At 45.0% G+C, this 13,815-nt stretch overlaps 2 protein-coding genes across 2 annotated transcripts; one reads left to right on the top strand and one right to left on the bottom strand.

Annotated features, from left to right (window-relative positions):
- The first annotated feature begins 27 nt into the window (after positions 1–27).
- On the top strand, positions 28–8,427 carry CPSF4 (cleavage and polyadenylation specific factor 4). The gene is made up of 8 exons (XM_024205285.2): positions 28–225; positions 1,421–1,471; positions 2,352–2,504; positions 3,324–3,419; positions 3,553–3,646; positions 4,507–4,579; positions 5,455–5,625; positions 7,783–8,427. The coding sequence occupies exons 1-8, from the start codon at positions 123–125 to the stop codon at positions 7,849–7,851; spliced, it is 810 nt and encodes a 269-aa protein (XP_024061053.1). The 5' UTR covers positions 28–122; the 3' UTR covers positions 7,852–8,427.
- Positions 8,428–10,421: 1,994 nt separating this feature from the next.
- On the bottom strand, positions 10,422–13,723 carry ATP5MF (ATP synthase membrane subunit f). Its single transcript, XM_024205288.2, has 4 exons — positions 13,622–13,723; positions 13,091–13,198; positions 11,130–11,246; positions 10,422–10,613 (listed from the first exon to the last, which is right to left on the bottom strand). Exons 1-4 carry the CDS (start codon positions 13,635–13,637, stop codon positions 10,585–10,587), a joined length of 270 nt encoding a protein of 89 aa, XP_024061056.1. The 5' UTR covers positions 13,638–13,723; the 3' UTR covers positions 10,422–10,584.
- Positions 13,724–13,815: the final 92 nt, after the last annotated feature.

Genomic DNA, 13,815 nt, shown 5'->3' with positions numbered 1-13,815 from the left:
CGGCGGGTGAGGGTTGAGATCCCAGCATCCCGCGGGCGGGCGGTCCGGAGCGGCTGAGCCGGTGGCCCCGCCGGCCCCCAACTCCGCGAGTCCCCGGCCCAGGCCCCCTCCCCGCTGCCATCATGCAGGAGCTCATCGCCAGCGTGGACCACATCAAGTTCGACCTGGAGATCGCGGTGGAGCAGCAGCTGGGGGCGCAGCCCCTGCCCTTCCCCGGCATGGACAGTGCGTGAGGGGCCGGGAAGTCCGCTCCCCATCGCCACCCCCGGGGGGACACCCCCCTCTCCTGGGGAGACCCCCCCCATGGTCCCGGGGGGACACCCCCCTCTCCTGCGGAGACCCCCCCCATCGCCCCGGGGGGGACCCCCCCCTCTTCTGTGGAGACCTCCCCCCTCACAGCCCCCGGGGGGAGCCCCCCTCCCCTGCGGAGACCCCCGCATGGTCCCGGGAGGAACACCCCCCCTCCTGGGGACACCTGCCCTCGCGGGCCCCGGGGGGAAACCCCCTCATAGTCCCGGGGGAAACACCCCCCTCATGGTCCCGAGGGGGGAACGCCCCCCCCATGGGGAAAACCTCCTCCTTCCTTTTCTCACCCCACCCTTGTGTGAGAGACTCCTCCATATCTTTCTTCCTAGGGGAAAGCTCCCCTCAAGGCCATGAGGAGATGCTTCCTTCATCCCTTTAACCTCCCCCACCCCCCCCCAACCCCAGCATTGGGCAGATGGCCCCACAGGTTCTCATTCATGGCCTAATGGAATGTGTTTTGTATTTTGGTGTCTGATCTGCATGATTATTGCTTGAAAACAGACTTTATCGCATTAATTAAGGGACACTAGGGACCAGATTACTGTGAGGTAGGTCAGCATCAGTATCCCCACCCTATTGATGGGGAAAACGATTGGACAGAGAGGTGAAGTGACTTGTCCCTGGTCACACCAGGTCTGTGGCTGAGCCTCAAAACCTTGTGTTCTGATGATTGATGCCAGTAGTGGGAGGATAGGCACCGGTTAACAATATGTGCTGGCTAGCCTAGTGTCCCTGTGTTTGACTCTGCTTGCACACCGCAGATGCTCTAAGTCAGGGTCATCGTGCATAACAAGGGGCAGTGTGCTGCTGACCACACTGTACTTGTTCGGTGGATAAATACTGTATGAGATTTCAGTCTCCAGGACTGGACAGGTTCTTTCACCAATGTGAAACTGACTTAAAAGTAACAAAAGATACTCTGAAGAGCCAAATGGCTGAGACCAGCACAAGAAAGTTCATATATTCCATTAACATGTAGTTTGCCAGGGGGATTTTTAATACTGCTCAACTGCTTTTGATGCCCAGAACTAGCTCATCTCTAGATGGAAGGAAACACTTTTAACATGGCTGCAGAGTTTCAGAAACCTTCACCGTGAGTTTTTTTTCTCCACAGAATCGGGTGCTGCTGTCTGTGAATTTTTTTTAAGAGCTGCCTGTGGAAAAGGCAAGTGACATCCCTAATACTATATTCTGATAGAAACAAAAATAGGAGAAATAGGGGTGTTGGCAGTTCATTAATTATATTATCTTAATTTATAATACCCTAGTTATATTGCAGGGGTTGGGGAGAGAGACAGTGAGATGGAGATCAAGAGGGACTATGTTTCACACACTAGAGCTCTCCAAAGCGAAGATGCATTGGTGGGATCCCTATAAGGTGGATGATGCATGAACTAAGAAATTCAGGAGGGTGAGGCTTGAATTGATTACATACAAACCCTTTTGAGGGGTTTGGGCAATGGTAGTGGTAGGCATTGAGTACTAGGGTACGTCTTCGCTACCCGCCGGATCGGCGGGTAGCAATCGATCTATCGGGGATCGATTTATCGTGTCTCGTCTAGACGCGATAAATCGATCCCCAAACGCGCTCCCCGTCGACTCCGGAACTTCACCAGGGCGAGAGGCGGAAGCAGAGTCGACGGGGGAGCCACGGCCATCGATCCCGCGCCGTGAGGACGGGAGGTAAGTCGATCTAAGGTACGTCAACTTCAGCTACGCTATTCTCGTAGATAAAGTTGTGTATCTTAGATCGACCCCCCCCCGCCAGTGTAGACCAGCCCATAGACTGCCATGCAGAGGATCTGGCTGTTGAACTCCTAGCCATCTATGTGGATAAACAGAAGACCTCCCTTTTCTAGGGCTGTCAGTTCAGGACCTTTCATCAGCACTAAATGGTAAATTCATATGCAAATGTAAAGACTTCTGAAACTCCTCCTCTTCCAGGATTCAAACAAAGGACCACCATTGCCCTGTAGGCCTGCACGAAGCTTCTTGCACTAAAAGTTCCAAATGTTCATTCTTACTTCTCCCCTCTCCACCCATAGGAGGCATGTGTCCTTTCCGACACATCAGTGGAGAAAAGACAGTTGTTTGTAAACACTGGCTCCGAGGGCTGTGCAAGAAGGGAGACCAGTGTGAGTTCCTTCATGAGTATGACATGACCAAGATGCCCGAGTGTTATTTCTACTCCAAATTTGGTAAGGGGCGTTGTGGCTTCTCATTGACTTCACTTGCTAGTGTGGGAATATGACTGGCAAAGAGGACCCTGGTATATACCTGTCATCTCTGCTTCATCTGCTCTCTCTACCCTTCTATGTCTGCTACTGATGCTTGTTAGATTGTAATTAGATTGTAAACAGATCTGAGCTCTGATCAGATCTGTTTAGTTCCACATTGTATTTTACCCCCTTAACTCTTCGCACATTTAAAGTTTTGTCTGTCATAGCTTGTCCCTAACTTGAACTCTTTGACCCATGACTTTAATGGGTTTTGTACCTGTTATGCTGATTTGGATCAGAGTTGATTTGGATGAATAGGTGGTCTCTACATGAATTAATTTTTCAGCAGATGATGAGTGACAGGAGGCTCAAGGATCCAAAAATTGAATGCCTCAGTCTTTCAGCTCTGGAGACCTGGGCTAAATTAAATTAACATATTGAGGCAACTTGTTAGAAAATTATAGTCCTGTAGGTTTCCTTGGATCAAGGTTAGCATGTAATTTGTAGTTTCGCCACACTTTTGCTGCATTAAATGTTTAGTTTTGCTGTAATTGCTTCCCTTTCCAGTGTACTTTATTTTTAAATGCGCATCTAAATAACCCAATCTAGCAAAATCTTACTCACCTGCAGTGAGTATTTGTTGTTGTTGGTAAAGGGCAGGCAAATATATTTTGTGCCTGGATTTAGAAATATTCATGACAGTTTTGCTGGGACTAGATGACCTAGGTATTGTTTTGGGAGGGGATTTTACCTCACGCATGCTCTGTTTCCTAAAGTGTGTGTTTGGCTTTGGTACAGGAGAGTGCAGTAACAAAGAATGTCCATTCTTGCACATTGACCCGGAGTCTAAGATCAAAGACTGCCCCTGGTATGACAGAGGCTTCTGTAAACACGGTATGTATGGTGCATAGGTGCTGCTTTTGTAACTATAAAAATGAGGCTAATGTAATCCACCTCCCATATGTGCCACTGGTAGGTGCTGGGGTATGTGTGTAATATATGTGATCTATGAAGTTTTATGTTGTAGGTCCCCTCTGCAGACACAGACACACTCGAAGAGTCATTTGTGTGAATTACCTGGTGGGATTCTGTCCGGAGGGGCCCGCTTGTAAATTCATGCAGTGAGTATGTTCTAGGGTCTTTTCTGTCATCTGTAGTTTCCTCTCTGATCAGTTACCCATCAGGTCTATCTTACCTATATTGCACCCATCAGTGTAGAACATTTGCAGCACTGATGCAATAACTGTACTGTACCACACATCTGAAGTTTTGTTCATATTTGAGTTTACCTCTTAAAAGTGAAAAGAATTTGTAGTCAGGATGATCAAAAGAGATTGGGCAGATCACACCAATGTTCCCCAAGAAGACATTGAAAATGTCAGTCAGTGCTTACATGGTCAATACAACTTGTACAAAGCAATTTAATTAATTACAGTTGATCTGATCCTCTTAACTCTAGACACATTATTCCAACAGTTACGCTTTCAGCTACACAACTGTTTTATTTCATAGTATATATTTTTTTAATCCTTGCATATGAGTAGTTCATTCAGTGGCCAAAATTGGTATGGACATTTACTATATTGCATTGCATTTTCCAAATATCAGATTAAGGAGGCAAGTGGCTGTTTAGATATTTACACACACAACTCTGGGACATCAAACAAAGGTTGTGAGGACAACTGCAGATTCGATGAGTATATATCCCAGAATGCTTCACAGCTGCATACAGAAATACTCTTTACTGTCTCAGTACCTCCCCAACCACTTTAGTTTATAAAGGCTAAGCAGCAGAACGCAGGAGAGAAGGTCCACTTGTTGTGAAGCACAGTTTAAATAACTAAAGGTTTGCTTTGCTCTCTGGACCGTTATTTGTCTCTTAAGGAATTAGTTCAGTGCTGTGCTGGTTGTATATGCCAATTTCTGGTTTGAGTTTCAATTCTCTATATGTGTCTTTTCTCTTTGTGTGTTTATAAACCAGTCCTCGATTTGAACTGCCTATGGGAACCACAGAGCAACCACCACTGCCTCAGCCGACACAACCACAGCAAAAGGTACACGACTTCCCTGCCTCTCCCAGAGACAACACATTCAAAGCACAGCTCATTTAGATAAACAAATTTGACTCTCTTTTTAAAGAGGGCACGTGGTTAGAACAGGAACAAGCCATCAGGACTCTTATCCTACTCGTGTCTTGGGAAAACATCTGTAAAATGGGGAAAATCCTTTCCTATTTCAGAGGCATATTGAAACTTGACCAAAAGTTTTTAAAGAACTTTGCGATCATTGGAGGAAATGCACCATAAAAATGCGAAGTATTATCCTTTTCCTCTCTCCTCTTACTTCTGGCATTGATCACAGTTGCTGCCTCCTTCATTCTGGGGTTGTTTTTTTTCTTCTAACTGAACCCCTGATTTCCCTCTTCCACAGTCACCATTCTGCTGCTGCCACCTTCCTTCAGCTGAGAGGGCAAATGCATGGCCAGTAGTGACAGTTCTGTTCCGTGGACTGTCTGGAAGGTGGGCACTGTGTAAGCATTAAGCAGTGCACCTGAGCTCTGCTACACTGACAAGCACAAGTCCTAAGATCACTCGTATATTGCAGTGTAAGCCCTTGGTCACAGAGCACCACCATGTTACATAGTATATCATATACATCTGTGTTTTCTTTATTCCAAGCAACCATCTGCCAGATTTAAAAAAATAAATCTGCTTGACACCTGTCATGGAGCTCTAATGGACATATCTGGCAGCCTAGCCCAGCTCTGTAGATCTGTTTTGTGAGGGAAGTCTTGGTTGCTAGGTCAAGCCCTGTATGCCCTATTGTTTCTGAACTTTCATCTCTGGTGTTTGGGCTGGCAGATAAATTTTCCTATGAATTTATTTAGAAGGTTATCATTCAATGTGTGGGATGTTCTCTTCCCTCCCAGCAAAATAACAATCCGCCATTACAAAGGTCATCATCCTTGATCCAGTTAACGAGTCAGAACTCTTCTCCCAACCAGCAGAGGACCCCACAAGTCATCGGAGTTATGCAGTCTCAAAGCAACAACGTGGGGAACAGAGGTCCTCGGCCGCTGGAGCAGGTCACCTGTTACAAGGTAACTCTCAGAGGGTGTTTGCATTTGAAAAATGCAAGGTAAAAGTCACCTAAACTGACTAGTGCATCCTTTGTGCTGCTAGTCACCTGTCACATTGCTTTTCAACTTGGTGCAGATTGCAGTAAAGGGAACAGGTGGCTGAGTTGCTGGGGCAGCAGGGCCTGTGAAGAAGCATTGACATTGTAAAGAAAAGTATTGAAATGTATGCACTGGTTATTAGACATGTATTTTGGATAGTGGGTGCAGCTTGGGATCAGGAAGTTAGTATTAAGCTATGGAGCCTGTGGGTTACCAGTTACCTAGTCTGTGGGTTGGCAATGACTGTCAGATGGCTCCTCGGTAGCCTGTATGAAATGGTTCAATGCACTTGATCCACTTGCTAATCACAGAAAACCCCCACTAGTGGCAGTTAAAAGGACATTGTCAACGCGAAATTGAGCCAATTTCAAAAACCGTCTTAGAAGTAGTTTCAGATGCTACCCCTGCCCCTGAATGTTCCTCCTTGCATTTTCCTATTTTTAAAAAGGCTTCTCCCCTGTTGCTGTGTGAAAAACTCACCCAAACAACAGGGGAAAGTGACTATACACAGTCAAACCCAGAAAGGCCGAAGATGGTTCTGCCACAGCACACGTAGTTCCTGCCAAACCGAGGAACAAGACATCAAACCCAAATTTCTCAGTTAGTGGTGCAGGCAGCTCCTCAATTAAACTGAAACCTCAATTTCCATTAACATTTTGCAGAAACATCCCCAAATGCTACTGTAGGTAGCAAAGGATCTTCTTAGCCACTCTTTTCAGTAAGTCGGACCAAGATGAGCACTAGCATTAATAATGAACCTAAACATTTCTTTATTCAAAATGAAGTCTCTTAATAATCCAAACATACAACTAAGACTGTTTTTTGGACTCATTCCATCATTATCTTCTATAACTAGACATTTATTCTGGCTACATGATTATAACAGCAAACATCCAAATCAGTTTCACTGAGAACCTCTAAGGCTCCAATTTAATACAAGGTTTGGGTTTCAGTGAAGGCAAAGGGCCTAAACCTACCCACTAAAGTTATCCTTGTGAGTCTTGCCATTAACTTCCTTTGTAGCGGAAACTCTAATTGGGGCTAGTTGTATGTCATGGGGGAGGAATGGGCAGGGGAGAAGTCATAGGCTTCCAATGCTCTTTTATGACTAATCTATGCAACGCTGTTGCCTTTGTCAAAGGTAAAGCAGGAAAGCAGCACAAAAGAGGATATGGGGGCAGCAGCAGTTCTCTTCTCCCTCCCTCCCTCCCCGTTCTCTCTCTCACCACAGGGCTTCCCCACCAGGCACTGAGATCGTATGTTTAACGGGTTCTAACATTTCAGTCAGCTTTTTATTGGAAAATAAAAGATATTTTGATTTCAATTAGTTACCCCATGACTCTTGTCATGCATTTGTTTGGTTTTATTATCAATGCATGACTTTCCATTTTTCTGCAGCTGAAGCTTTGAAAAGTCACTACCCTACCCAAGCCTAAGCAGTTTCTCTGCATAGTCATCAATAAAAGAGTGCTATCAGGCTGGGATTTAAGGACGTAATTCAAATAAATTGCACATCTGGAGAAAGTAGGAGGGTCAGACTACGATATGTCATGGCTTCACAGCTTAGAAGGCTGTTTCAGGGAATAGGAAGCATCTTTTGTTCAGATTGAGTTTTACCCTTGTAGTCCAGGGTGGCTGACAAGGAGAGACTCATCTGAACGTTTATGTTCATCATACACATTGGTCAGAGCAGAGTCCTTGAGACTTCAGGTGCTGAAATATAGCAGGTAAAAAGCCCCCTTCTCTACAGCGGAGTAATGCAGTTAAATCTCCTCAGGGCTTTGAGTATCTCTATTGCAGCCCTTTCCCATTGGTAGTGCCAAGAACCCCAGTGTTCAGATGGAACCCGGGTCTTCAGGTTATAGTGGCAGGCAAGTTCTGGTCCTAACAGTCAAGTGGCCCCAAAAGGGTCTGTGGCAAGAATCTCATTTATGGTATAGCACAGAATGCATTAACTTGCTGAATATTGTCTCTTGTGTACAAATGGCATTGCTTCCAAACTAGGACTACTTGCCAGTTGATTTGTTAAAGGCAGTGTTGGGAAAAGCCACAATAACTTCTCACTTTTTTCCTTCCTAGTGTGGTGAAAAAGGACATTACGCCAACAGATGCACCAAAGGACATCTGGCCTTTCTAAGCGGACAGTGAGACAGCATCGAGGGAGGAGAGTGCAAGGAGGTTCTTTACACTGGGGAAAGGTTTCCGCCTAGCACTATTTCTTGAACTATTGATCAGGTGTTTTTTTTTTTTAACGCCATTAGTGAAAGAACTGTGGCCAGAGGCTGGCTGCTGATAAACATTTTTGTAACTGTCCAATTTTTTATGTTTTAACCTTTTAAAATAGATCTTGGCCTCTGCCTTCTTTCACTGAGCCTAGCTGGGAGGTAGATCTAAAGGCAAATAGATGTGCCAATCCTCACCAACGCAACATTCAGCATAATACACATCTTGCTCCAGTGTGTTTCTGTAAAGGATAGCCTTTGGGAACCTCCAACCTTTCAGCAAACCTTGTTCAAGGAGGAAGACAGACTGGAAGAACTAGTGCTTGAAATGCCTCCCACTTCAGTGAGGGAGCTTGTCATGCAGCTCTTGAAAGGAGGCCCCATGTTCCCTTATTCAATCTGAGGTTTCTTAACCTGCTCTGATGGCTCACATAACATGTGCTGTACCAAGATGTAAAGTATTTGTCCAACTGCAATAAAAGTTTGTATGCTTTGGCCGGAAGCATTTTCCCCCTTGCTGTTCTGCGGGGTGAGATGTTGGTCCTTGTATGTGAAAACCACTTGTAGGGGAATGAACGTACATTTATGGTTTTAGCTGAAATCACAAAAGCATTGGCTGTAGAAGAGGCGCAGGTCTGTTCTCACCATGGCAACCCTGAACTCAGACCTGAAGTAGCTTTGAAGGTGTAAACAGTATATGGATACCAACAGATGAAGTTAGTTGGCATTCCCACAAGCAGTCAATTGCACAAGTATCTTCACAGGCTCTCGAAACAAATAAATGGAACTATATATTCTTGAGATTGCTTTTAAATTGGACTCTGAGTGTTAGAGTATCCTCATAGGAGCATGTTTTTCCAAGCCAAAACCCCTTAATTTTGTAAGACTTTGGCCCTTTGAAATAATGACAAAGGGAATTAAAAAAAAAAAAAAAGCCCAACTGTTGCATCTGGAATATGTGAGCCTTTTCTAGTCTCGAGCATCTATCTACATTTGCTTATTTGCGGTTGCGTTTTTTCCTTCCTGTTTTAAAGTTGTCTGTGAAACTTAGGTTGTGATTTTTCAGGAAAAGGGTAATGTATGCCTGGGAAGCGATAGGACCCTGTGTTGGTTTAAATGATTACACAGGACTGTTGATTTTAAAAAAAATTGTAGAAGAAGCTGTACTTACTGATACTCCTTTTAGTAAGTACACAGTGGGATATTCAGGCTTAAAAGTTAAAATTAAATCCACAGGTGTAAGTTGGCTGACTAGCATTGCTCATTCTGCATTTTTCAGAACACACACACATCAAGACTTCTGTCCCTGAAGTCTATAAACAGGTTCCAAACTTGTGTTTGTGCTTCCATCTAAGCAAGTACCCCAGTCTACTCTTAGTGAACCAAAGCATATCTGCTTGAGAGAATGGTCAGCTGGTGGAAGTTTTTTCAAGCCAGACAATAATTTCATCTTTATAATACTGCTGAACACAGAAGTGCCCCCTGCCATCCTCCAGCAAGACCTTTATTCTAACCAGGTTCTTAACAGCTGTTATCAAACACTCTTATCACTGTTAGCTTTAGACAAACAGCCTCTTGTAATTCATCCATAAAGAACTGGCCCCTGCATCCTTCTGAACAGTAGCATCATTACTTACGGATGTGTTTTGTTAATGTAGGTGGTCCCGAGTATATCGAAGCTGTGCTTCTTTAAGTGACAACCATGTACTCTCCATTGCTTATTTAGACTTTCACCATCATGGTTGGAAGTGTCAGCTGGCAAACATGGCTTTGCTGCTGTAGAAGTTTCATTTCATCCCTCCCCACTTTATTTAAAAAAAACCCAATAGCTTTAGCATAGTTGCTTTTCCCTGGCATTTAGAATAATCTGTCACATTCCATTTTAAATATAGGCTACTCATTTGCTTTCATTCTGCCTTTACCATCACTTGGGCAAAGGTAGTTCTACACAAAAATCTATGGAAGCCTTTTAGGCAGGAGCTGCTTGGCAACATACTATTGAAGACAACCACTATCTGAGATCTTACTTAGTAAAACAGTACAGATTAAAAGTGGTGGAAGTGGCCTCTAGCAGAGAAATTTTGTTTTGTATGAGGCAACTATTATTATGAGTTTTAGATATCTGTGGCTACTATGAAGTGCCTGTTGGCATCGTAAACAATTGAATTCTCCTTTGCAACAGTAAGAATCCTGTTAAAACAAGTTCTGACCAGTAATATCTGCACCAATTTGGTTGAAGTGAAGGGATCATTAAAGTAGAGGTACCCTATACAGTGGTAATACTTCTCAGTAAAATAGTTAAAGATTAATCAGTCTTATCCTTAGTCATTTGCACTGCACATTAGACCAATTTATTATTAAATGGCAAAAGGCTTTCTAACCATCTTCATTGTACCTACCATATAGGGGGGAAAAAAGGCGAGAAGACGCACACAATTTTCAGCACCAGAAAGTGAAAGTTTCACAATAATAAGAATATTAGCTACATAAGCCAACCAACCTTGAATGTACATATTTTATTGGTCATAGAATCTGCCTGGAATTATAACAGTACAGAATTCAGTGTGACTGGCTTATATGCCTTCATCGGGGAAAGTTGTTCCAGCAGCTGAATCCAGGTCCAGGGCTGCAACTTGCATTGCTGCAGTAAGTTAATGTTTCAATGATACTTCCTCCAACGCTCATGCTCTGCATCATTTAAATTAAAACAAGTCAGTTTGCTGAAGTCATAAAGACCATTTTTAGCACTTAGGTATTTAAAGTACAGTCTAAGATTGCACTACACAGTAGGCAGTTCTTGACTACTGTTGGACAATAAAAGCAGCGAGATAATCTTTGTTCACCACTAGCACAAGTACTATTTTGTAAATTATTTAATTCCTAAATATTACCAAACAGCTAATTCGTTTTCACAACTTCTGACAGGTAAGTATTATACCCATTTTCTACATAGGTTAAAATTATTAAGTGAAGGTCACAAAACTGCAGAGGCAGGATTAGAATTTAGCTCCCTACTCCTAGTCCCATGCTCAGTCTGTTAGTATGTGTCTTGTCAGCATTTCTCTGATATATAAATAAGAAAGTTAAGCACTCTCTCTCACTTTGCTTCCTCTTCCAGGAACAGTTTTTGAAATACACCCCCCCCCCCATAGTTCTACAGACTACACTAGTGTGCCCAACCATACAAAGTAAGGTTTTACTTACTCAAATGCTCATAGTTCCAAATGTAGCTGACAACTACATAACCAAAAAGCACCATTGCGATACCACCGATGCCCCCTTTCTTCACATCGATGTACTTATTTAAGTATCCGACATAACCTAAATAGGGGAGAGAGTTATTTTCTTAGGTTCAGTGTCAATTATACCCTGTATACAGTTATACTTACAACTCAAAAGTCATTTTGTACAGCTACTTACTGTACCCCTTTCAACAGAAATTCAGATGAGAAAAAACAAGAAAATATCTAGAAAATAGCATCTATGATCTCCAAACATACTAATGCAGTGGTTCTCAACCTATTTATCATTGTGGGCCGCATCCAATATTACCTGTATGGCTCTGGGGATGTCACATGGGCCATAGCTGTGCACTGACTGGGCTACAGGTTGAGAACCACTGTACTAATGAAACAAGTCTACCAGAAGACAACTCATGTTAAGAAAAATAGGATAGTATTCGCTTTAGACTCATGTATGGAACGGAATAAGAGTGACTCAGTATCTTGTTTCAAGCCAGATACTACTGAGACTTTCATGAGAGCAAAGTTGTTTCTCCAGTTATCCAATTTTTAAAAGAACTATATGCTTTCTACCCAACTACGACTAGTCAAGAATACTTGAGCTCATTGGAAGCTTCATGTGTTTAAAGATATCTGAAGATGCATATGGCACCTACATAAACCGTGAAGTTACAACAGAAGTACAGTATTTAGAAATTGCTTAGTCCTTAGGGTTTTTGCAAAATTGTTAGTGAATTTTATTAGTCTTTGTATTATGTTAATCTCTACCAAAAGCTTGTTTCTTTCCAAACCATCGCCACCTAAAATTACACATTTTATTTGCCTCTTGTGATATGAAAAAAGTACTGATTGCTTATTTTAAGCACATAAATTCAGGTCCCACACACTAATTTTAAGGAATAAGCAGGCCATTTTATTGACTTAAAACTTCTAAAAGATCTATTTATCTATATGTAAACTGAAAGCATATTAAACCTCTGAACCGGCTGACAAAGCAACCTTAATGAATTCAAACACATTCATAAGAACAGAACAATATACTATAAAAGGCAACATTTCTGTGCCTGTTTTAGGAACATAAGAACTGCCATATTGAATTACATCAGTGGGCCATCTAGTCTGGTATTCTGTCTGCATCAATGGCCAGTACCAGCTGCTTCAGAAGCAGCACCAGGCAATTATGGGATAACCCGTCCCCAAGGAAAACTTTCTGCCTAGCCCCTGCAATAGTTAGAGGTTGGCTTATGCTCCAAAGTTTCTTCCTCCCAGGAAAGATGGTGACAGTATATTTAAATATGTGCATAGTGCTGGTCAGCCTCAGTAGAGGAGATGCTTCCACTTCCTTAATGAGGGGCAGCGTTCCCCACCGAGGATAGGTCTACGCTTGCAGTGGCAGGCAGGGTACAGAAGCTGCACACCCAGCAACATGGGCGATGAGGCACAGCTTTGGCAAGTAGGGTCAAGTACCCTACATGCCTGAACTCTAGAGTATATGCCCTATGTGGCTCTCTACAAGTCCAAGCAGTGCCGCTGCCACAGTGAAACTCCAGGAGCTGCCAGAGCCTTTCCTCACTGCCTCCCCCTTGCTAGAACTCTTCATTGCCATGTGTATCTACACACTGCAGCGAGTGTGGATACAGGCTGTTTTTCACTGTGATGGGTAGACAAGGTCTAAGTTTGAGAGGAGTGGGGGATGGGTGGGGCAGATACTACCCACTTAGTTCTCCCCAGTGAAGCCAGACATGGCCATTTAGGCCCAGATCCTGCAGTTGGCTCTGAGCAGGATCTGAGAACGTGTGCAAGGTTAGGATATGTGGACAGGATCTAGAGGGCAGGGCAGCTCCACATCTGTCCTCGCCGTCACTAGCACTTGGCATTACCCTTTACCAAGGCTACCCCTGCCGGCTCAGGGGGCAGACTCACCTCTTCGCACAGCCCCAGTCAGCCCGGAGGGGGTGAAATCCCGCGTTGCAATCCAGCCGGGCAGCTGGCCCAGCTTCACGTCCAGCAGCCTGGTGTCTTTGAGAGGAACTGAGACACAGAGAAAGCCCAGTCACTGCCCGTTTGGCGGGGAACAGCTGCAGCACAGGGACACGGACACGGACAGCCCCCCCCGGGGGACAGGCACGGAGAGACGGACATTGGAGGGGAGGGTATCCGAGAGGTGAGCAAGGCCCTCCGGGGGGATGGGCAGTGAAGGGGGGGACAGGGATCCTGGGGGTGTGGGGATGGGCATAGGGGGCAGGGGAGGGCCAGGCACTGGAGGGAGGGAATCCTGGGGGCATGGGGTGGGCAGGACCCCGGGGCGTCCCTTTGGGGGGGGAAGGGGTCACGCTGCGGAGGCCGGGCTAGGGCCAGAGGCGCCCCACAGCCCGCAGGACCTGGACCGGGTGCTGGGCGGGAACCAGCCGCCGCAGTCTCCGGTCACCTTGGAGCCCCCGGGGCCGCACTCACCGGGCCGGTCCGCCATCTTGCAACTGCGCGGGGTGTCGGTGCGCAAGAGAGGAAGACGGGGCAGGATGTGGCGCTGAGACTCACGGGAGGAAGGGCTCAGAAACCGGAAGTGAGGCAGCCGTTGCCGGTGTGGGCGGGGCGCCATGATAGGGAGGGCGGGGTTGGCTGGCTCCGAGCCTCGTGCGAGCTGGCCC

Source organism: Terrapene carolina, unplaced genomic scaffold (assembly GCF_002925995.2).
Source record: "Terrapene carolina triunguis isolate 2854851 unplaced genomic scaffold, T_m_triunguis-2.0 Scaffold93, whole genome shotgun sequence".
NCBI lineage: Eukaryota > Metazoa > Chordata > Testudines > Emydidae > Terrapene > Terrapene triunguis.
This window is presented reverse-complemented; position numbering and strand designations above follow the sequence as displayed.